The 20,278-nt window shown below is 51.4% G+C and overlaps 3 protein-coding genes and 3 pseudogenes across 3 annotated transcripts; 3 read left to right on the top strand and 3 right to left on the bottom strand.

Annotated features, from left to right (window-relative positions):
• The first annotated feature begins 1,060 nt into the window (after positions 1–1,060).
• LOC139788408 (uncharacterized) lies at positions 1,061–2,694 on the top strand. Its single transcript, XM_071728332.1, has 2 exons — positions 1,061–1,977; positions 2,351–2,694. Exons 1-2 carry the CDS (start codon positions 1,648–1,650, stop codon positions 2,678–2,680), a joined length of 660 nt encoding a protein of 219 aa, XP_071584433.1. The 5' UTR covers positions 1,061–1,647; the 3' UTR covers positions 2,681–2,694.
• Positions 2,695–4,855: 2,161 nt separating this feature from the next.
• LOC139788343 (feather keratin Cos1-1/Cos1-3/Cos2-1-like) lies at positions 4,856–6,437 on the bottom strand (annotated as a pseudogene).
• A 1,346-nt stretch (positions 6,438–7,783) lies between these two features.
• LOC139788398 (uncharacterized) lies at positions 7,784–9,139 on the top strand. Its single transcript, XM_071728319.1, has 2 exons — positions 7,784–8,410; positions 8,724–9,139. The coding sequence occupies exons 1-2, from the start codon at positions 8,081–8,083 to the stop codon at positions 9,051–9,053; spliced, it is 660 nt and encodes a 219-aa protein (XP_071584420.1). The 5' UTR covers positions 7,784–8,080; the 3' UTR covers positions 9,054–9,139.
• A 2,094-nt stretch (positions 9,140–11,233) lies between these two features.
• On the bottom strand, positions 11,234–12,815 carry LOC139788342 (feather keratin Cos1-1/Cos1-3/Cos2-1-like; annotated as a pseudogene).
• Positions 12,816–14,161: 1,346 nt separating this feature from the next.
• On the top strand, positions 14,162–15,535 carry LOC139788395 (uncharacterized). The gene is made up of 2 exons (XM_071728316.1): positions 14,162–14,788; positions 15,120–15,535. The coding sequence occupies exons 1-2, from the start codon at positions 14,459–14,461 to the stop codon at positions 15,447–15,449; spliced, it is 660 nt and encodes a 219-aa protein (XP_071584417.1). The 5' UTR covers positions 14,162–14,458; the 3' UTR covers positions 15,450–15,535.
• A 2,094-nt stretch (positions 15,536–17,629) lies between these two features.
• On the bottom strand, positions 17,630–19,211 carry LOC139788341 (feather keratin Cos1-1/Cos1-3/Cos2-1-like; annotated as a pseudogene).
• Between the last annotated feature and the right edge of the window lie 1,067 nt (positions 19,212–20,278).

Raw genomic sequence — 20,278 nt, 5'->3', positions numbered from 1 at the left:
GCATTGATGGAATACTGGCTGAGCATGCCTCAGTTGGTGGTGAACAATCGTTTGACATTCCTGTGTTTGTCTTGGTTTGATTTGCATTACTTGGTGAGTGTTCTTCTTGTTGCTTTTGTTTTTGTGGTTAGGATACTTTTTGTTGGCTGTTTTTTCTTGAAGCTTTTGTTAGGAGGATTTTTTTGTTGCTGTTTTTTCGTTGGTTGGTTGGTTTTGCAGTTTTCATATTTGTTGTTTTGTTTGTTTGCTTGTTCCCGTTTTGGAATTTTCCCATCTGGGACAGGAGACAGGGCTGATCCTTCACTCTGTGCCTCTGAAGCCTCTGGCCATGGGGTTTGAAGAGCTGTGTCAGCTCCTGGAGACACAGAGAGCTCTCTGGGGACTGGCTGGAGCCCAGAGCCTCTCCAGTGTCTCCTGCCAGCTCTCCCTCACCTTAGACCTCCAGCCCTTAGGGCACCTCATGCCATGAGTTTCTGACTCACTCCTGAAGCAGGAACCTGTCATCCCTGCAGGCTGTGGTCACAGTGTCCAAGTTCCAAGCAGTTACCTTCCTCCTGGGCCTCAGCTCCAAAGGTTCTGAGTCCTGTGAAGCAAGCACGGGGTCTCGACGAGGAGCTCCAGGAAAGCCTGTAGCCGGCCGATGCAGTTTTAAAGCCTGTCCGTGTGCTTCACAAAGTAATGAAATGGGAAACTGTTTCTGGCTGTGCTTTCCTAAGGTCTCCATTAGCAACGTGCAAGTGGACTGAGTCCCTTTGTGGAGGAAATCTCCTGCTCAGGGTTCCCCGACGTGTCCTGATGGTGACAGTCGGAAGCCTGAGCAGAGGCTCTGGAGATTCAATTTCATAGAATGTCTGTCTTGGATTGGAAGAGACCTTAAAGATCATCTAATCCCAGCTCTGTGCCATGGGCAGGGAAACATACCACTAGACAATTCTACTCCAAGCTCCATCCAACCTGGCCTTGAACACTTCTAGGGATGGGGCATCCCTGTCTTCTATGGGCAACCTGAGCCATGGTCTCATCACCCACACACCAAAGTATTTCTTGCTAATGCCTCATGGAAATCTCCCCTCTTTCAGCTCAACCCCATTCATCCTCATCTCAGCAGTCCAGGCCATTGTAAGAAGTCCTTTCCCATCTTTCCTGTGGTCCTTTCAGATACAAGAAGATGCTCGGTGTTCCGAGCCTTGTCGGCTTGTGGCCTTGTCTTCTCCAGGCTGAACAACCCCATCTCTCACAGCTGTCTCCAGAGCAGAGGTACTACAGCCCAAGGATCATCTGAGTAGCTTGAACACTTCTCAGTGAAGACTGAGGCAAAAGTGTTTAAGTACCTCACCCTTCCCCATATTGTGTAACCAGGTCTTCCCTTTCTGTCGGAAGAGGACAGACATTTTCCCTGGCCTCTTCTGTATCACTGACACACCTTCAGAAGCTTTTCTTGCTGTCCTTTCTGCCCCATGTGCCTGCCGTACTTGGAAGAAGGATAATAAGCTCCAGAATTTCATCTGGCATTGGCCTGCACATGAGGAGCCTGTGTCCCACCACAGTCGACAGAATCACTGCACACCAAGAGGACTGATAAAGGGATGATGGCGTGCACGGGCAGGGAGGTTGTCTTGGCCTTCCTCTTGCCAAGTAAAGGAAGAAATGGAGGGCACGTGGGGAAGAGACAGCATTGCTTCCACTGATGTCTTTCAGACCTGGAAATCCTCATACCTTTCATCCCGGCACTTACAGAAGCCTTCATCTTGGAAAATACGAGGCAGAAGGGAGGAAATGAAAAGGCAGAAGTGCAGGAAACCAAGACACAGCCCATACCATTACCTGGGACGGTTTAATTTGACAGGAGCTTGTGGGAAAATTATTACTCTCAACAGGGTGCCTCTGGGCCTGAGGCAGTGCAGGGCTACTATAAAAGGCAGCCCAGCTCTCTGCTCCCTCATCCACTTCTCTTGCCTCCTTCTCCTAGGGAATCAGGTGAGTGCAAAGCCTCTTCTCCTTCTCCTTCTCCTTCTCCTTCTCCTTCTCCTTCTCCTTCTCCTTCTCCTTCTCCTTCTCCTTCTCCTTCTCCTTCTCCTTCTCCTTCTCCTTCAAGATCAGTTCTCTCCTCTATGTATGTCTCGGGTGATATGGGCTGTGCTATCCCAGGGCGGTGAGCTTCTTCTCATGGGAGAGGGAAGGGAAGAGAAGAAGCTTCCTAGAGGGAGTCTGGGACTTAGCTGAGGTGTCTCCTGGGCTTTGAGCTGGGCAACATGTGATAGGCTTTGAGATACTTTACTCCAATGCGGTTGGATGCAGTGCCGATTCTCATACATCTCTGTGCTTTAATTTCTCCTCTTCTGTCTCCCAGGTGAACGTCTCTCCCAGAGACATGTCCTGCTACAACCAGTGCCAGCCCTGCTGCCAGCCCTGTGGCCCAACCCCTCTGGCCAGCAGCTGCAATGAGCCCTGTTGCAGGCAGTGCCAGAGCTCCACCATTGTCATCCAGCCCTCCCCCGTGGTGGTGACCCTGCCCGGACCCATCCTCAGCTCCTTCCCACAGAACACCGCTGTGGGCTCCTCCACCTCTGCTGCTGTTGGCAGCATCCTCAGCTCAAGTGGAGTGCCCATCAGCTCCGGGGGGGTGGACCTCTCCTGCATCACCAGCCGCTACTGTGGCAGAAGATGCCCCCCTTGCTAAAGCTGCTGGCAGTGTCCCTGAACCTCCCAAGACCTCAGGACATGATGCCGGACAGAAGACAGAGCTCTGCAACATTCTCTTACTGCTCTGTGGCGTTAGTCTCTTCCTCTTTCTCATTGTTGGTGTTTGTCTCCCAGTGCCAGCCTGGCAGTGATCTTTTGGCCTCCCTCTCTCTGCAGGTCTGGAATGAGGCCATCTGGCAGGAGGTGCACCACAGCCTCTTCTTCACTGATAGTGGTTTCCCTTTGAGCCATCTCCTTTTCCTCCTTAATCTCATTAAAATTTTGTTGCATCTAAGTCTCGACTTTTGAGTTTTCTTTCCAAAATCTGCTAAAGGAAGACATGAAGGAATAGGAGGGTGGGACTCGCTGCAGTGGGTTTTTTCACGGGGAAACACGGTACATTAGTTTCATGTGTCCATAAAGAAAGTGGTCAGTATTGCTTCCACGGAATGTTCTGCTTAGTGGTTGTCTGACCCTAGCTCAACTCCCTTTTTCAAAGACTTTTGCAACTCTCACCCAAAGTTCTCACCTGTTCCTCATCACACTTGATGAGATCTCCAGTGATGGTCTACATTATAGACAAGTGGCACCTTGGGTACATGGTGTAGGCAATTAATAAGGAGGCAATTAGGAAAGAAGTGCGCCCTGGGCTTACCACATACACAGGGACGTGCAGCAACAGTCAACCGCTTCATGGCAATTGTCTGTTCCAGCAAAGCAGAAATGTTGGTCAGAATTCTGCCAGGTCCTCTCTTCTACTGCTTGGACTTCAGCCCAAGCATGGTCAGACCTTTACCTGCAGTAAATGTGTTCTGCCCACTGCCAAGTGTGTCTGCTGGTTCCTCAGGCAGCAGGAGAAATCATAGATCTGTTGAACCACAGCTTTGTTCCTTCACTCTCCTCTGGGCTGCTGATTTGTTCTGGTCAGTTCCTGGACAGTAGCAAAGGAGAACAAGGCACCTGTCACTGATGTCGTTCTCCATGGCTTCCCAGACCTCTCAAGGTTGGTTCATGGACCCACGTGCCACTATTTTCTTGGTGTATCTTCTTATCTGGGTAGGGAATAACCCATTCATTATTGCCATGTGGAGCAATGTGCATGTGTGCACCTGCCGACTTTACTGCATTTCCTCTTCCTCATCAGGAGGAATGCTACAGCACCACTGTTGTATCAAAAAACATGACGACTCTTTGTCTCCAGGAAAAGAATTTGACTTGCCTCCTTGCTGGCTCAGTCGTTTTCACCCTTCTTGCTGGCTCTCACGGACTTCTTGATCCTCTCAGTGGTGCTCTTCAAATGTAGAGTCACCATGGTGATCTGGAGCACCAAGAGGAGACCCTCCCATGGTCTATGGGATGCCATGTGCCTGAGCCACTCTTTTGAGCCCAGTAGGACTTCCTTTTCTGCACCCAGGAGCCCATGGACACCTGAGGGATCCCAGGACTAAAAGATTACAGAGAGATGAAGGCCAAGGTTTAAAAAGAACCTGTCAAGTATAATTGATAGCACACCAGAATGACAGCCTTAATAGTGAAGTCATTTGGAGAGGGAAGATGGGCACCTGAACTAATCCGCGAGATAGCAGGGATTGTCAGGGTGTGTGAAGCCTAAGTCTCTGTGGGAATGCTCTGTGCTCTGATGCCACCTGCCCAGTCAAAAACTGTCTGCCAGCAGCGGGGGGGGGGGGTGGCCAGATGGTAGATCTTTGGGTGCTGGGTGCTCTCAGGGACCGCCTGGGTTTCCTGAGTGTATTTGTTTCACAGGGAGTGGGGTCTGCATTGTGTAACTGAGTGGGGCTGAAAACACCCCCAGCTTGTGAATTACCTCAGATGTTCATGCCTGGAGGACGGCTGGGCTGTACCGGGTGCTGAAGGAGTGTCTGAGGTACCTCTCTCATCTGCCTGTGCCCATGTGTGCTGGCCATGGACCATAACTCAGGTAATGGAGGAGAAACGAAGGCAGAGATGAGGCGGTGGGCCCTCCTCAGCCATGATTGTTTTCCCATTCCCACCCCTGTGGAGTAGCCAGGAATGTCTACATCAGCTCCAAAAGAAAGGCTGTGAAACAAAATCCACTGCAGGGGGTCCAACCCTCCCCTTCTTCTAGGTCTTCCTCTGAGACTGGGAGGAAGATTCTGAGACACGGGTGGAAGGAGGACTCAGAGGCCCAGGCTTGGATGCAGCACAACTTTAATGAGTCTAAAGAGGAAAAGGAAGAGGCTCACAGGGTGCACCAGGGACAGCCACCAAGAGGCTGTGGTGGAGTTCCTGTAGGATGTCCTTCTCCCTGCCCTACAGAGGGAGGTGAAAAGGCCCCTGCTAGGCTGGCACCGGGAAGAAAAGAGACAGGAAAGGAAGGAGAGAGCAAAGAGAATATAAAGAGGAGATGTAGCCTTAGGCCATGCTTATAGAGAGCCCGCGCTGGCTGCTTCCTACATTGTTCGCAGGAGGTGCCAGGGATGAAGAGCTGTCCTAAATACAAAAGCACAAAGCTCCATCTCTTCTCCATCAGAGTGTTCTAAGGTCCCGAGAGGTTCTTGCCAGGGACATTGCCAGGATGTTCAGCAGGGGGGGCATCTGTAGCAGCTGGCAATGCAGGAGAGGTCACAGCAGCCAGAGCTGATGGGCACTCCATCACAGCTGAGGATGCTGCCAACAGCAGCAGAGGTGGAGGAGCCCACCACGGTGTTCTGTGGGAAGGAGCTGAGGATGGGTCCGGGCAGGGTCACCACCACGGGGGAGGGCTCAATGACAACGATGGAGCTCTGGCACTGCCTGCAACAGGGCTCATTGCAGCTGCTGGCCAGAGGGGTTGGGCCACAGGGCTGGCAGCAGGGCTGGCAGCAGGGCTGGCACTTCTCGTTGCAGGACATGTCTCTGGGAGAGAGGTTCACCTGGGAGAGAGAGTAACGAAGAAGCAAAGCACAGGGATGCATGAGAATCAGCACTTCACACAATCACACTGGAGCCAAGATATTTCAAGGCTCAGCATAGGCTGCCCAGCTCAAAGCCCAGGAGTCATCTCAACTAAGTCCCAGCCTCTCTCTGTGAGAGTCCTCCTCTCTCCTCCCCTCTCCCATGAGAAGAAGCTCCCAGCCCTTGGATAGCACAGCCCATATCACCCGAGACATACATTGATGAGAATGCTGGTCTAGAAGGTTGAGGAGGAGAAGTGGCTTTGCACTCACCTGATTCCCAAGGAGAAGGAGGCAAGAGAAGTGGATGAGGGAGCAGAGAGCTGGGCTGCCTTTTATAGTAGCCCTGCACTGCCTCAGGCCCAGAGGCACCTGTTGGGAAGTAATGCTTCTCTGACAAGCTCCTTTCAAATGCAAAGCATCCCAGGTAATGGTATGGGACATTTCCTGGTTTCCTGCACTACTGCTGACTTTTCATTTCCTGCCTTCTGTCACGTGTTTGCCCATATGAAGTCTGCTGTAAGTGCCACTGTGAGATATCAAGGCATTTCCAGGGATGATGGATCTCAGCACAAGCAGAAGTCTCAGCTCAAGTGCTGGTGGCATCCCGTGCAATCAGATGATGTGCACGTTTGTCATTCCTGTGGGTTGCTTTGTGGTGAAATTGTTGAATTCCTTCAGAGTAGAATCGCAGAATCTTTCAGGTTGGAAAAGACCCTTGGGATCATTGAGTCAAGTCGCTGGGACAGCTGATCCCACCTGGCTAAAGGCATATTCCATAGCCTACAGCATCATGCCCTCCGTATATCCGAGGAAGTCAAATTTGTTGAAGGCTGGCATTGATGGAATACTGGCTGAGCATGCCTCAGTTGGTGGTGAACAATCGTTTGACATTCCTGTGTTTGTCTTGGTTTGATTTGCATTACTTGGTGAGTGTTCTTCTTGTTGCTTTTGTTTTTGTGGTTAGGATACTTTTTGTTGGCTGTTTTTTCTTGAAGCTTTTGTTAGGAGGATTTTTTTGTTGCTGTTTTTTCGTTGGTTGGTTGGTTTTGCAGTTTTCATATTTGTTGTTTTGTTTGTTTGCTTGTTCCCGTTTTGGAATTTTCCCATCTGGGACAGGAGACAGGGCTGATCCTTCACTCTGTGCCTCTGAAGCCTCTGGCCATGGGGTTTGAAGAGCTGTGTCAGCTCCTGGAGACACAGAGAGCTCTCTGGGGACTGGCTGGAGCCCAGAGCCTCTCCAGTGTCTCCTGCCAGCTCTCCCTCACCTCAGACCTCCAGCCCTTAGGGCACCTCATGCCATGAGTTTCTGACTCACTCCTGAAGCAGGAACCTGTCATCCCTGCAGGCTGTGGTCACAGTGTCCAAGTTCCAAGCAGTTACCTTCCTCCTGGGCCTCAGCTCCAAAGGTTCTGAGTCCTGTGAAGCAAGCACGGGGTCTCGACGAGGAGCTCCAGGAAAGCCTGTAGCCGGCCGATGCAGTTTTAAAGCCTGTCCGTGTGCTTCACAAAGTAATGAAATGGGAAACTGTTTCTGGCTGTGCTTTCCTAAGGTCTCCATTAGCAACGTGCAAGTGGACTGAGTCCCTTTGTGGAGGAAATCTCCTGCTCAGGGTTCCCCGACGTGTCCTGATGGTGACAGTCGGAAGCCTGAGCAGAGGCTCTGGAGATTCAATTTCATAGAATGTCTGTCTTGGATTGGAAGAGACCTTAAAGATCATCTAATCCCAGCTCTGTGCCATGGGCAGGGAAACATACCACTAGACAATTCTACTCCAAGCTCCATCCAACCTGGCCTTGAACACTTCTAGGGATGGGGCATCCCTGTCTTCTATGGGCAACCTGAGCCATGGTCTCATCACCCACACACCAAAGTATTTCTTGCTAATGCCTCATGGAAATCTCCCCTCTTTCAGCTCAACCCCATTCATCCTCATCTCAGCAGTCCAGGCCATTGTAAGAAGTCCTTTCCCATCTTTCCTGTGGTCCTTTCAGATACAAGAAGATGCTCGGTGTTCCGAGCCTTGTCGGCTTGTGGCCTTGTCTTCTCCAGGCTGAACAACCCCATCTCTCACAGCTGTCTCCAGAGCAGAGGTACTACAGCCCAAGGATCATCTGAGTAGCTTGAACACTTCTCAGTGAAGACTGAGGCAAAAGTGTTTAAGTACCTCACCCTTCCCCATATTGTGTAACCAGGTCTTCCCTTTCTGTCGGAAGAGGACAGACATTTTCCCTGGCCTCTTCTGTATCACTGACACACCTTCAGAAGCTTTTCTTGCTGTCCTTTCTGCCCCATGTGCCTGCCGTACTTGGAAGAAGGATAATAAGCTCCAGAATTTCATCTGGCATTGGCCTGCACATGAGGAGCCTGTGTCCCACCACAGTCGACAGAATCACTGCACACCAAGAGGACTGATAAAGGGATGATGGCGTGCACGGGCAGGGAGGTTGTCTTGGCCTTCCTCTTGCCAAGTAAAGGAAGAAATGGAGGGCACGTGGGGAAGAGACAGCATTGCTTCCACTGATGTCTTTCAGACCTGGAAATCCTCATACCTTTCATCCCGGCACTTACAGAAGCCTTCATCTTGGAAAATACGAGGCAGAAGGGAGGAAATGAAAAGGCAGAAGTGCAGGAAACCAAGACACAGCCCATACCATTACCTGGGACGGTTTAATTTGACAGGAGCTTGTGGGAAAATTATTACTCTCAACAGGGTGCCTCTGGGCCTGAGGCAGTGCAGGGCTACTATAAAAGGCAGCCCAGCTCTCTGCTCCCTCATCCACTTCTCTTGCCTCCTTCTCCTAGGGAATCAGGTGAGTGCAAAGCCTCTTCTCCTTCTCCTTCTCCTTCTCCTTCTCCTTCTCCTTCAAGATCAGTTCTCTCCTCTATGTATGTCTCGGGTGATATGGGCTGTGCTATCCCAGGGCGGTGAGCTTCTTCTCATGGGAGAGGGAAGGGAAGAGAAGAAGCTTCCTAGAGGGAGTCTGGGACTTAGCTGAGGTGTCTCCTGGGCTTTGAGCTGGGCAACATGTGATAGGCTTTGAGATACTTTACTCCAATGCGGTTGGATGCAGTGCCGATTCTCATACATCTCTGTGCTTTAATTTCTCCTCTTCTGTCTCCCAGGTGAACGTCTCTCCCAGAGACATGTCCTGCTACAACCAGTGCCAGCCCTGCTGCCAGCCCTGTGGCCCAACCCCTCTGGCCAGCAGCTGCAATGAGCCCTGTTGCAGGCAGTGCCAGAGCTCCACCATTGTCATCCAGCCCTCCCCCGTGGTGGTGACCCTGCCCGGACCCATCCTCAGCTCCTTCCCACAGAACACCGCTGTGGGCTCCTCCACCTCTGCTGCTGTTGGCAGCATCCTCAGCTCAAGTGGAGTGCCCATCAGCTCCGGGGGGGTGGACCTCTCCTGCATCACCAGCCGCTACTGTGGCAGAAGATGCCCCCCTTGCTAAAGCTGCTGGCAGTGTCCCTGGCAAGAACCTCCCAAGACCTCAGGACATGATGCCGGACAGAAGACAGAGCTCTGCAACATTCTCTTACTGCTCTGTGGCATTAGTCTCTTCCTCTTTCTCATTGTTGGTGTTTGTCTCCCAGTGCCAGCCTGGCAGTGATCTTTTGGCCTCCCTCTCTCTGCAGGTCTGGAATGAGGCCATCTGGCAGGAGGTGCACCACAGCCTCTTCTTCACTGATAGTGGTTTCCCTTTGAGCCATCTCCTTTTCCTCCTTAATCTCATTAAAATTTTGTTGCATCTAAGTCTCGACTTTTGAGTTTTCTTTCCAAAATCTGCTAAAGGAAGACATGAAGGAATAGGAGGGTGGGACTCGCTGCAGTGGGTTTTTTCACGGGGAAACACGGTACATTAGTTTCATGTGTCCATAAAGAAAGTGGTCAGTATTGCTTCCACGGAATGTTCTGCTTAGTGGTTGTCTGACCCTAGCTCAACTCCCTTTTTCAAAGACTTTTGCAACTCTCACCCAAAGTTCTCACCTGTTCCTCATCACACTTGATGAGATCTCCAGTGATGGTCTACATTATAGACAAGTGGCACCTTGGGTACATGGTGTAGGCAATTAATAAGGAGGCAATTAGGAAAGAAGTGCGCCCTGGGCTTACCACATACACAGGGACGTGCAGCAACAGTCAACCGCTTCATGGCAATTGTCTGTTCCAGCAAAGCAGAAATGTTGGTCAGAATTCTGCCAGGTCCTCTCTTCTACTGCTTGGACTTCAGCCCAAGCATGGTCAGACCTTAACCTGCAGTAAATGTGTTCTGCCCACTGCCAAGTGTGTCTGCTGGTTCCTCAGGCAGCAGGAGAAATCATAGATCTGTTGAACCACAGCTTTGTTCCTTCACTCTCCTCTGGGCTGCTGATTTGTTCTGGTCAGTTCCTGGACAGTAGCAAAGGAGAACAAGGCACCTGTCACTGATGTCGTTCTCCATGGCTTCCCAGACCTCTCAAGGTTGGTTCATGGACCCACGTGCCACTATTTTCTTGGTGTATCTTCTTATCTGGGTAGGGAATAACCCATTCATTATTGCCATGTGGAGCAATGTGCATGTGTGCACCTGCCGACTTTACTGCATTTCCTCTTCCTCATCAGGAGGAATGCTACAGCACCACTGTTGTATCAAAAAACATGACGACTCTTTGTCTCCAGGAAAAGAATTTGACTTGCCTCCTTGCTGGCTCAGTCGTTTTCACCCTTCTTGCTGGCTCTCACGGACTTCTTGATCCTCTCAGTGGTGCTCTTCAAATGTAGAGTCACCATGGTGATCTGGAGCACCAAGAGGAGACCCTCCCATGGTCTATGGGATGCCATGTGCCTGAGCCACTCTTTTGAGCCCAGTAGGACTTCCTTTTCTGCACCCAGGAGCCCATGGACACCTGAGGGATCCCAGGACTAAAAGATTACAGAGAGATGAAGGCCAAGGTTTAAAAAGAACCTGTCAAGTATAATTGATAGCACACCAGAATGACAGCCTTAATAGTGAAGTCATTTGGAGAGGGAAGATGGGCACCTGAACTAATCCGCGAGATAGCAGGGATTGTCAGGGTGTGTGAAGCCTAAGTCTCTGTGGGAATGCTCTGTGCTCTGATGCCACCTGCCCAGTCAAAAACTGTCTGCCAGCAGCGGGGGGGGGGGGTGGCCAGATGGTAGATCTTTGGGTGCTGGGTGCTCTCAGGGACCGCCTGGGTTTCCTGAGTGTATTTGTTTCACAGGGAGTGGGGTCTGCATTGTGTAACTGAGTGGGGCTGAAAACACCCCCAGCTTGTGAATTACCTCAGATGTTCATGCCTGGAGGACGGCTGGGCTGTACCGGGTGCTGAAGGAGTGTCTGAGGTACCTCTCTCATCTGCCTGTGCCCATGTGTGCTGGCCATGGACCATAACTCAGGTAATGGAGGAGAAACGAAGGCAGAGATGAGGCGGTGGGCCCTCCTCAGCCATGATTGTTTTCCCATTCCCACCCCTGTGGAGTAGCCAGGAATGTCTACATCAGCTCCAAAAGAAAGGCTGTGAAACAAAATCCACTGCAGGGGGTCCAACCCTCCCCTTCTTCTAGGTCTTCCTCTGAGACTGGGAGGAAGATTCTGAGACACGGGTGGAAGGAGGACTCAGAGGCCCAGGCTTGGATGCAGCACAACTTTAATGAGTCTAAAGAGGAAAAGGAAGAGGCTCACAGGGTGCACCAGGGACAGCCACCAAGAGGCTGTGGTGGAGTTCCTGTAGGATGTCCTTCTCCCTGCCCTACAGAGGGAGGTGAAAAGGCCCCTGCTAGGCTGGCACCGGGAAGAAAAGAGACAGGAAAGGAAGGAGAGAGCAAAGAGAATATAAAGAGGAGATGTAGCCTTAGGCCATGCTTATAGAGAGCCCGCGCTGGCTGCTTCCTACATTGTTCGCAGGAGGTGCCAGGGATGAAGAGCTGTCCTAAATACAAAAGCACAAAGCTCCATCTCTTCTCCATCAGAGTGTTCTAAGGTCCCGAGAGGTTCTTGCCAGGGACATTGCCAGGATGTTCAGCAGGGGGGGCATCTGTAGCAGCTGGCAATGCAGGAGAGGTCACAGCAGCCAGAGCTGATGGGCACTCCATCACAGCTGAGGATGCTGCCAACAGCAGCAGAGGTGGAGGAGCCCACCACGGTGTTCTGTGGGAAGGAGCTGAGGATGGGTCCGGGCAGGGTCACCACCACGGGGGAGGGCTCAATGACAACGATGGAGCTCTGGCACTGCCTGCAACAGGGCTCATTGCAGCTGCTGGCCAGAGGGGTTGGGCCACAGGGCTGGCAGCAGGGCTGGCAGCAGGGCTGGCACTTCTCGTTGCAGGACATGTCTCTGGGAGAGAGGTTCACCTGGGAGAGAGAGTAACGAAGAAGCAAAGCACAGGGATGCATGAGAATCAGCACTTCACACAATCACACTGGAGCCAAGATATTTCAAGGCTCAGCATAGGCTGCCCAGCTCAAAGCCCAGGAGTCATCTCAACTAAGTCCCAGCCTCTCTCTGTGAGAGTCCTCCTCTCTCCTCCCCTCTCCCATGAGAAGAAGCTCCCAGCCCTTGGATAGCACAGCCCATATCACCCGAGACATACACTGATGAGAATGCTGGTCTAGAAGGTTGAGGAGGAGAAGTGGCTTTGCACTCACCTGATTCCCAAGGAGAAGGAGGCAAGAGAAGTGGATGAGGGAGCAGAGAGCTGGGCTGCCTTTTATAGTAGCCCTGCACTGCCTCAGGCCCAGAGGCACCTGTTGGGAAGTAATGCTTCTCTGACAAGCTCCTTTCAAATGCAAAGCATCCCAGGTAATGGTATGGGACATTTCCTGGTTTCCTGCACTACTGCTGACTTTTCATTTCCTGCCTTCTGTCACGTGTTTGCCCATATGAAGTCTGCTGTAAGTGCCACTGTGAGATATCGAGGCATTTCCAGGGATGATGGATCTCAGCACAAGCAGAAGTCTCAGCTCAAGTGCTGGTGGCATCCCGTGCAATCAGATGATGTGCACGTTTGTCATTCCTGTGGGTTGCTTTGTGGTGAAATTGTTGAATTCCTTCAGAGTAGAATCGCAGAATCTTTCAGGTTGGAAAAGACCCTTGGGATCATTGAGTCAAGTCGCTGGGACAGCTGATCCCACCTGGCTAAAGGCATATTCCATAGCCTACAGCATCATGCCCTCCGTATATCCGAGGAAGTCAAATTTGTTGAAGGCTGGCATTGATGGAATACTGGCTGAGCATGCCTCAGTTGGTGGTGAACAATCGTTTGACATTCCTGTGTTTGTCTTGGTTTGATTTGCATTACTTGGTGAGTGTTCTTCTTGTTGCTTTTGTTTTTGTGGTTAGGATACTTTTTGTTGGCTGTTTTTTCTTGAAGCTTTTGTTAGGAGGATTTTTTTGTTGCTGTTTTTTCGTTGGTTGGTTGGTTTTGCAGTTTTCATATTTGTTGTTTTGTTTGTTTGCTTGTTCCCGTTTTGGAATTTTCCCATCTGGGACAGGAGACAGGGCTGATCCTTCACTCTGTGCCTCTGAAGCCTCTGGCCATGGGGTTTGAAGAGCTGTGTCAGCTCCTGGAGACACAGAGAGCTCTCTGGGGACTGGCTGGAGCCCAGAGCCTCTCCAGTGTCTCCTGCCAGCTCTCCCTCACCTCAGACCTCCAGCCCTTAGGGCACCTCATGCCATGAGTTTCTGACTCACTCCTGAAGCAGGAACCTGTCATCCCTGCAGGCTGTGGTCACAGTGTCCAAGTTCCAAGCAGTTACCTTCCTCCTGGGCCTCAGCTCCAAAGGTTCTGAGTCCTGTGAAGCAAGCACGGGGTCTCGACGAGGAGCTCCAGGAAAGCCTGTAGCCGGCCGATGCAGTTTTAAAGCCTGTCCGTGTGCTTCACAAAGTAATGAAATGGGAAACTGTTTCTGGCTGTGCTTTCCTAAGGTCTCCATTAGCAACGTGCAAGTGGACTGAGTCCCTTTGTGGAGGAAATCTCCTGCTCAGGGTTCCCCGACGTGTCCTGATGGTGACAGTCGGAAGCCTGAGCAGAGGCTCTGGAGATTCAATTTCATAGAATGTCTGTCTTGGATTGGAAGAGACCTTAAAGATCATCTAATCCCAGCTCTGTGCCATGGGCAGGGAAACATACCACTAGACAATTCTACTCCAAGCTCCATCCAACCTGGCCTTGAACACTTCTAGGGATGGGGCATCCCTGTCTTCTATGGGCAACCTGAGCCATGGTCTCATCACCCACACACCAAAGTATTTCTTGCTAATGCCTCATGGAAATCTCCCCTCTTTCAGCTCAACCCCATTCATCCTCATCTCAGCAGTCCAGGCCATTGTAAGAAGTCCTTTCCCATCTTTCCTGTGGTCCTTTCAGATACAAGAAGATGCTCGGTGTTCCGAGCCTTGTCGGCTTGTGGCCTTGTCTTCTCCAGGCTGAACAACCCCATCTCTCACAGCTGTCTCCAGAGCAGAGGTACTACAGCCCAAGGATCATCTGAGTAGCTTGAACACTTCTCAGTGAAGACTGAGGCAAAAGTGTTTAAGTACCTCACCCTTCCCCATATTGTGTAACCAGGTCTTCCCTTTCTGTCGGAAGAGGACAGACATTTTCCCTGGCCTCTTCTGTATCACTGACACACCTTCAGAAGCTTTTCTTGCTGTCCTTTCTGCCCCATGTGCCTGCCGTACTTGGAAGAAGGATAATAAGCTCCAGAATTTCATCTGGCATTGGCCTGCACATGAGGAGCCTGTGTCCCACCACAGTCGACAGAATCACTGCACACCAAGAGGACTGATAAAGGGATGATGGCGTGCACGGGCAGGGAGGTTGTCTTGGCCTTCCTCTTGCCAAGTAAAGGAAGAAATGGAGGGCACGTGGGGAAGAGACAGCATTGCTTCCACTGATGTCTTTCAGACCTGGAAATCCTCATACCTTTCATCCCGGCACTTACAGAAGCCTTCATCTTGGAAAATACGAGGCAGAAGGGAGGAAATGAAAAGGCAGAAGTGCAGGAAACCAAGACACAGCCCATACCATTACCTGGGACGGTTTAATTTGACAGGAGCTTGTGGGAAAATTATTACTCTCAACAGGGTGCCTCTGGGCCTGAGGCAGTGCAGGGCTACTATAAAAGGCAGCCCAGCTCTCTGCTCCCTCATCCACTTCTCTTGCCTCCTTCTCCTAGGGAATCAGGTGAGTGCAAAGCCTCTTCTCCTTCTCCTTCTCCTTCTCCTTCTCCTTCTCCTTCTCCTTCTCCTTCTCCTTCAAGATCAGTTCTCTCCTCTATGTATGTCTCGGGTGATATGGGCTGTGCTATCCCAGGGCGGTGAGCTTCTTCTCATGGGAGAGGGAAGGGAAGAGAAGAAGCTTCCTAGAGGGAGTCTGGGACTTAGCTGAGGTGTCTCCTGGGCTTTGAGCTGGGCAACATGTGATAGGCTTTGAGATACTTTACTCCAATGCGGTTGGATGCAGTGCCGATTCTCATACATCTCTGTGCTTTAATTTCTCCTCTTCTGTCTCCCAGGTGAACGTCTCTCCCAGAGACATGTCCTGCTACAACCAGTGCCAGCCCTGCTGCCAGCCCTGTGGCCCAACCCCTCTGGCCAGCAGCTGCAATGAGCCCTGTTGCAGGCAGTGCCAGAGCTCCACCATTGTCATCCAGCCCTCCCCCGTGGTGGTGACCCTGCCCGGACCCATCCTCAGCTCCTTCCCACAGAACACCGCTGTGGGCTCCTCCACCTCTGCTGCTGTTGGCAGCATCCTCAGCTCAAGTGGAGTGCCCATCAGCTCCGGGGGGGTGGACCTCTCCTGCATCACCAGCCGCTACTGTGGCAGAAGATGCCCCCCTTGCTAAAGCTGCTGGCAGTGTCCCTGGCAAGAACCTCCCAAGACCTCAGGACATGATGCCGGACAGAAGACAGAGCTCTGCAACATTCTCTTACTGCTCTGTGGCATTAGTCTCTTCCTCTTTCTCATTGTTGGTGTTTGTCTCCCAGTGCCAGCCTGGCAGTGATCTTTTGGCCTCCCTCTCTCTGCAGGTCTGGAATGAGGCCATCTGGCAGGAGGTGCACCACAGCCTCTTCTTCACTGATAGTGGTTTCCCTTTGAGCCATCTCCTTTTCCTCCTTAATCTCATTAAAATTTTGTTGCATCTAAGTCTCGACTTTTGAGTTTTCTTTCCAAAATCTGCTAAAGGAAGACATGAAGGAACAGGAGGGTGGGACTCGCTGCAGTGGGTTTTTTCACGGGGAAACACGGTACATTAGTTTCATGTGTCCATAAAGAAAGTGGTCAGTATTGCTTCCACGGAATGTTCTGCTTAGTGGTTGTCTGACCCTAGCTCAACTCCCTTTTTCAAAGACTTTTGCAACTCTCACCCAAAGTTCTCACCTGTTCCTCATCACACTTGATGAGATCTCCAGTGATGGTCTACATTATAGACAAGTGGCACCTTGGGTACATGGTGTAGGCAATTAATAAGGAGGCAATTAGGAAAGAAGTGCGCCCTGGGCTTACCACATACACAGGGACGTGCAGCAACAGTCAACCGCTTCATGGCAATTGTCTGTTCCAGCAAAGCAGAAATGTTGGTCAGAATTCTGCCAGGTCCTCTCTTCTACTGCTTGGACTTCAGCCCAAGCATGGTCAGACCTTTACCTGCAGTAAATGTGTTCTGCCCACTGCCAAGTGTGTCTGCTGGTTCCTCAGGCAGCAGGAGAAATCATAGATCTGTTGAACCACAGCTTTGTTCCTTCACTCTCCTCTGGGCTGCTGATTTGTTCTGGTCAGTTCCTGGACAGTAGCAAAGGAGAACAAGGCACCTGTCACTGATGTCGTTCTCCATGGCTTCCCAGACCTCTCAAGGTTGGTTCATGGACCCACGTGCCACTATTTTCTTGGTGTATCTTCTTATCTGGGTAGGGAATAACCCATTCATTATTGCCATGTGGAGCAATGTGCATGTGTGCACCTGCCGACTTTACTGCATTTCCTCTTCCTCATCAGGAGGAATGCTACAGCACCACTGTTGTATCAAAAAACATGACGACTCTTTGTCTCCAGGAAAAGAATTTGACTTGCCTCCTTGCTGGCTCAGTCGTTTTCACCCTTCTTGCTGGCTCTCACGGACTTCTTGATCCTCTCAGTGGTGCTCTTCAAATGTAGAGTCACCATGGTGATCTGGAGCACCAAGAGGAGACCCTCCCATGGTCTATGGGATGCCATGTGCCTGAGCCACTCTTTTGAGCCCAGTAGGACTTCCTTTTCTGCACCCAGGAGCCCATGGACACCTGAGGGATCCCAGGACTAAAAGATTACAGAGAGATGAAGGCCAAGGTTTAAAAAGAACCTGTCAAGTATAATTGATAGCACACCAGAATGACAGCCTTAATAGTGAAGTCATTTGGAGAGGGAAGATGGGCACCTGAACTAATCCGCGAGATAGCAGGGATTGTCAGGGTGTGTGAAGCCTAAGTCTCTGTGGGAATGCTCTGTGCTCTGATGCCACCTGCCCAGTCAAAAACTGTCTGCCAGCAGCGGGGGGGGGGGGTGGCCAGATGGTAGATCTTTGGGTGCTGGGTGCTCTCAGGGACCGCCTGGGTTTCCTGAGTGTATTTGTTTCACAGGGAGTGGGGTCTGCATTGTGTAACTGAGTGGGGCTGAAAACACCCCCAGCTTGTGAATTACCTCAGATGTTCATGCCTGGAGGACGGCTGGGCTGTACCGGGTGCTGAAGGAGTGTCTGAGGTACCTCTCTCATCTGCCTGTGCCCATGTGTGCTGGCCATGGACCATAACTCAGGTAATGGAGGAGAAACGAAGGCAGAGATGAGGCGGTGGGCCCTCCTCAGCCATGATTGTTTTCCCATTCCCACCCCTGTGGAGTAGCCAGGAATGTCTACATCAGCTCCAAAAGAAAGGCTGTGAAACAAAATCCACTGCAGGGGGTCCAACCCTCCCCTTCTTCTAGGTCTTCCTCTGAGACTGGGAGGAAGATTCTGAGACACGGGTGGAAGGAGGACTCAGAGGCCCAGGCTTGGATGCAGCACAACTTTAATGAGTCTAAAGAGGAAAAGGAAGAGGCTCACAGGGTGCACCAGGGACAGCCACCAAGAGGCTGTGGTGGAGTTCCTGTAGGATGTCCTTCTCCCTGCCCTACAGAGGGAGGTGAAAAGGCCCCTGCTAGGCTGGCACCGGGAAGAAAAGAGACAGGAAAGGAAGGAGAGAGCAAAGAGAATATAAAGAGGAGATGTAGCCTTAGGCCATGCTTATAGAGAGCCCGCGCTGGCTGCTTCCTACATTGTTCGCAGGAGGTGCCAGGGATGAAGAGCTGTCCTAAATACAAAAGCACAAAGCTCCATCTCTTCTCCATCAGAGTGTTCTAAGGTCCCGAGAGGTTCTTGCCAGGGACATTGCCAGGATGTTCAGCAGGGGGGGCATCTGTAGCAGCTGGCAATGCAGGAGAGGTCACAGCAGCCAGAGCTGATGGGCACTCCATCACAGCTGAGGATGCTGCCAACAGCAGCAGAGGTGGAGGAGCCCACCACGGTGTTCTGTGGGAAGGAGCTGAGGATGGGTCCGGGCAGGGTCACCACCACGGGGGAGGGCTCAATGACAACGATGGAGCTCTGGCACTGCCTGCAACAGGGCTCATTGCAGCTGCTGGCCAGAGGGGTTGGGCCACAGGGCTGGCAGCAGGGCTGGCAGCAGGGCTGGCACTTCTCGTTGCAGGACATGTCTCTGGGAGAGAGGTTCACCTGGGAGAGAGAGTAACGAAGAAGCAAAGCACAGGGATGCATGAGAATCAGCACTTCACACAATCACACTGGAGCCAAGATATTTCAAGGCTCAGCATAGGCTGCCCAGCTCAAAGCCCAGGAGTCATCTCAACTAAGTCCCAGCCTCTCTCTGTGAGAGTCCTCCTCTCTCCTCCCCTCTCCCATGAGAAGAAGCTCCCAGCCCTTGGATAGCACAGCCCATATCACCCGAGACATACACTGATGAGAATGCTGGTCTAGAAGGTTGAGGAGGAGAAGTGGCTTTGCACTCACCTGATTCCCAAGGAGAAGGAGGCAAGAGAAGTGGATGAGGGAGCAGAGAGCTGGGCTGCCTTTTATAGTAGCCCTGCACTGCCTCAGGCCCAGAGGCACCTGTTGGGAAGTAATGCTTCTCTGACAAGCTCCTTTCAAATGCAAAGCATCCCAGGTAATGGTATGGGACATTTCCTGGTTTCCTGCACTACTGCTGACTTTTCATTTCCTGCCTTCTGTCACGTGTTTGCCCATATGAAGTCTGCTGTAAGTGCCACTGTGAGATATCGAGGCATTTCCAGGGATGATGGATCTCAGCACAAGCAGAAGTCTCAGCTCAAGTGCTGGTGGCATCCCGTGCAATCAGATGATGTGCACGTTTGTCATTCCTGTGGGTTGCTTTGTGGTGAAATTGTTGAATTCCTTCAGAGTAGAATCGCAGAATCTTTCAGGTTGGAAAAGACCCTTGGGATCATTGAGTCAAGTCGCTGGGACAGCTGATCCCACCTGGCTAAAGGCATATTCCATAGCCTACAGCATCATGCCCTCCGTATATCCGAGGAAGTCAAATTTGTTGAAGGCTGGCATTGATGGAATACTGGCTGAGCATGCCTCAGTTGGTGGTGAACAATCGTTTGACATTCCTGTGTTTGTCTTGGTTTGATTTGCATTACTTGGTGAGTGTTCTTCTTGTTGCTTTTGTTTTTGTGGTTAGGATACTTTTTGTTGGCTGTTTTTTCTTGAAGCTTTTGTTAGGAGGATTTTTTTGTTGCTGTTTTTTCGTTGGTTGGTTGGTTTTGCAGTTTTCATATTTGTTGTTTTGTTTGTTTGCTTGTTCCCGTTTTGGAATTTTCCCATCTGGGACAGGAGACAGGGCTGATCCTTCACTCTGTGCCTCTGAAGCCTCTGGCCATGGGGTTTGAAGAGCTGTGTCAGCTCCTGGAGACACAGAGAGCTCTCTGGGGACTGGCTGGAGCCCAGAGCCTCTCCAGTGTCTCCTGCCAGCTCTCCCTCACCTCAGACCTCCAGCCCTTAGGGCACCTCATGCCATGAGTTTCTGACTCACTCCTGAAGCAGGAACCTGTCATCCCTGCAGGCTGTGGTCACAGTGTCCAAGTTCCAAGCAGTTACCTTCCTCCTGGGCCTCAGCTCCAAAGGTTCTGAGTCCTGTGAAGCAAGCACGGGGTCTCGACGAGGAGCTCCAGGAAAGCCTGTAGCCGGCCGATGCAGTTTTAAAGCCTGTCCGTGTGCTTCACAAAGTAATGAAATGGGAAACTGTTTCTGGCTGTGCTTTCCTAAGGTCTCCATTAGCAACGTGCAAGTGGACTGAGTCCCTTTGTGGAGGAAATCTCCTGCTCAGGGTTCCCCGACGTGTCCTGATGGTGACAGTCGGAAGCCTGAGCAGAGGCTCTGGAGATTCAATTTCATAGAATGTCTGTCTTGGATTGGAAGAGACCTTAAAGATCATCTAATCCCAGCTCTGTGCCATGGGCAGGGAAACATACCACTAGACAATTCTACTCCAAGCTCCATCCAACCTGGCCTTGAACACTTCTAGGGATGGGGCATCCCTGTCTTCTATGGGCAACCTGAGCCATGGTCTCATCACCCACACACCAAAGTATTTCTTGCTAATGCCTCATGGAAATCTCCCC

Source organism: Heliangelus exortis, chromosome 29 (assembly GCF_036169615.1).
Source record: "Heliangelus exortis chromosome 29, bHelExo1.hap1, whole genome shotgun sequence".
NCBI classification, from domain to species: Eukaryota; Metazoa; Chordata; class Aves; order Apodiformes; family Trochilidae; genus Heliangelus; species Heliangelus exortis.
This window is presented reverse-complemented; position numbering and strand designations above follow the sequence as displayed.

Excerpts from the sequence above, each read along its gene's own strand:
- LOC139788408 (XM_071728332.1), top strand. The coding sequence starts at position 1,648 with ATGGAGGGCACGTGGGGAAGAGACAGCATTGCTTCCACTGATGTCTTT. Across the intron at positions 1,978-2,350 it reads TCCTTCTCCTAGGGAATCAG|GTGAACGTCTCTCCCAGAGA; the intron begins GTGAGTGCAAAG and ends TCTGTCTCCCAG.
- LOC139788395 (XM_071728316.1), top strand. The coding sequence starts at position 14,459 with ATGGAGGGCACGTGGGGAAGAGACAGCATTGCTTCCACTGATGTCTTT. Across the intron at positions 14,789-15,119 it reads TCCTTCTCCTAGGGAATCAG|GTGAACGTCTCTCCCAGAGA; the intron begins GTGAGTGCAAAG and ends TCTGTCTCCCAG.
- LOC139788398 (XM_071728319.1), top strand. The coding sequence starts at position 8,081 with ATGGAGGGCACGTGGGGAAGAGACAGCATTGCTTCCACTGATGTCTTT. Across the intron at positions 8,411-8,723 it reads TCCTTCTCCTAGGGAATCAG|GTGAACGTCTCTCCCAGAGA; the intron begins GTGAGTGCAAAG and ends TCTGTCTCCCAG.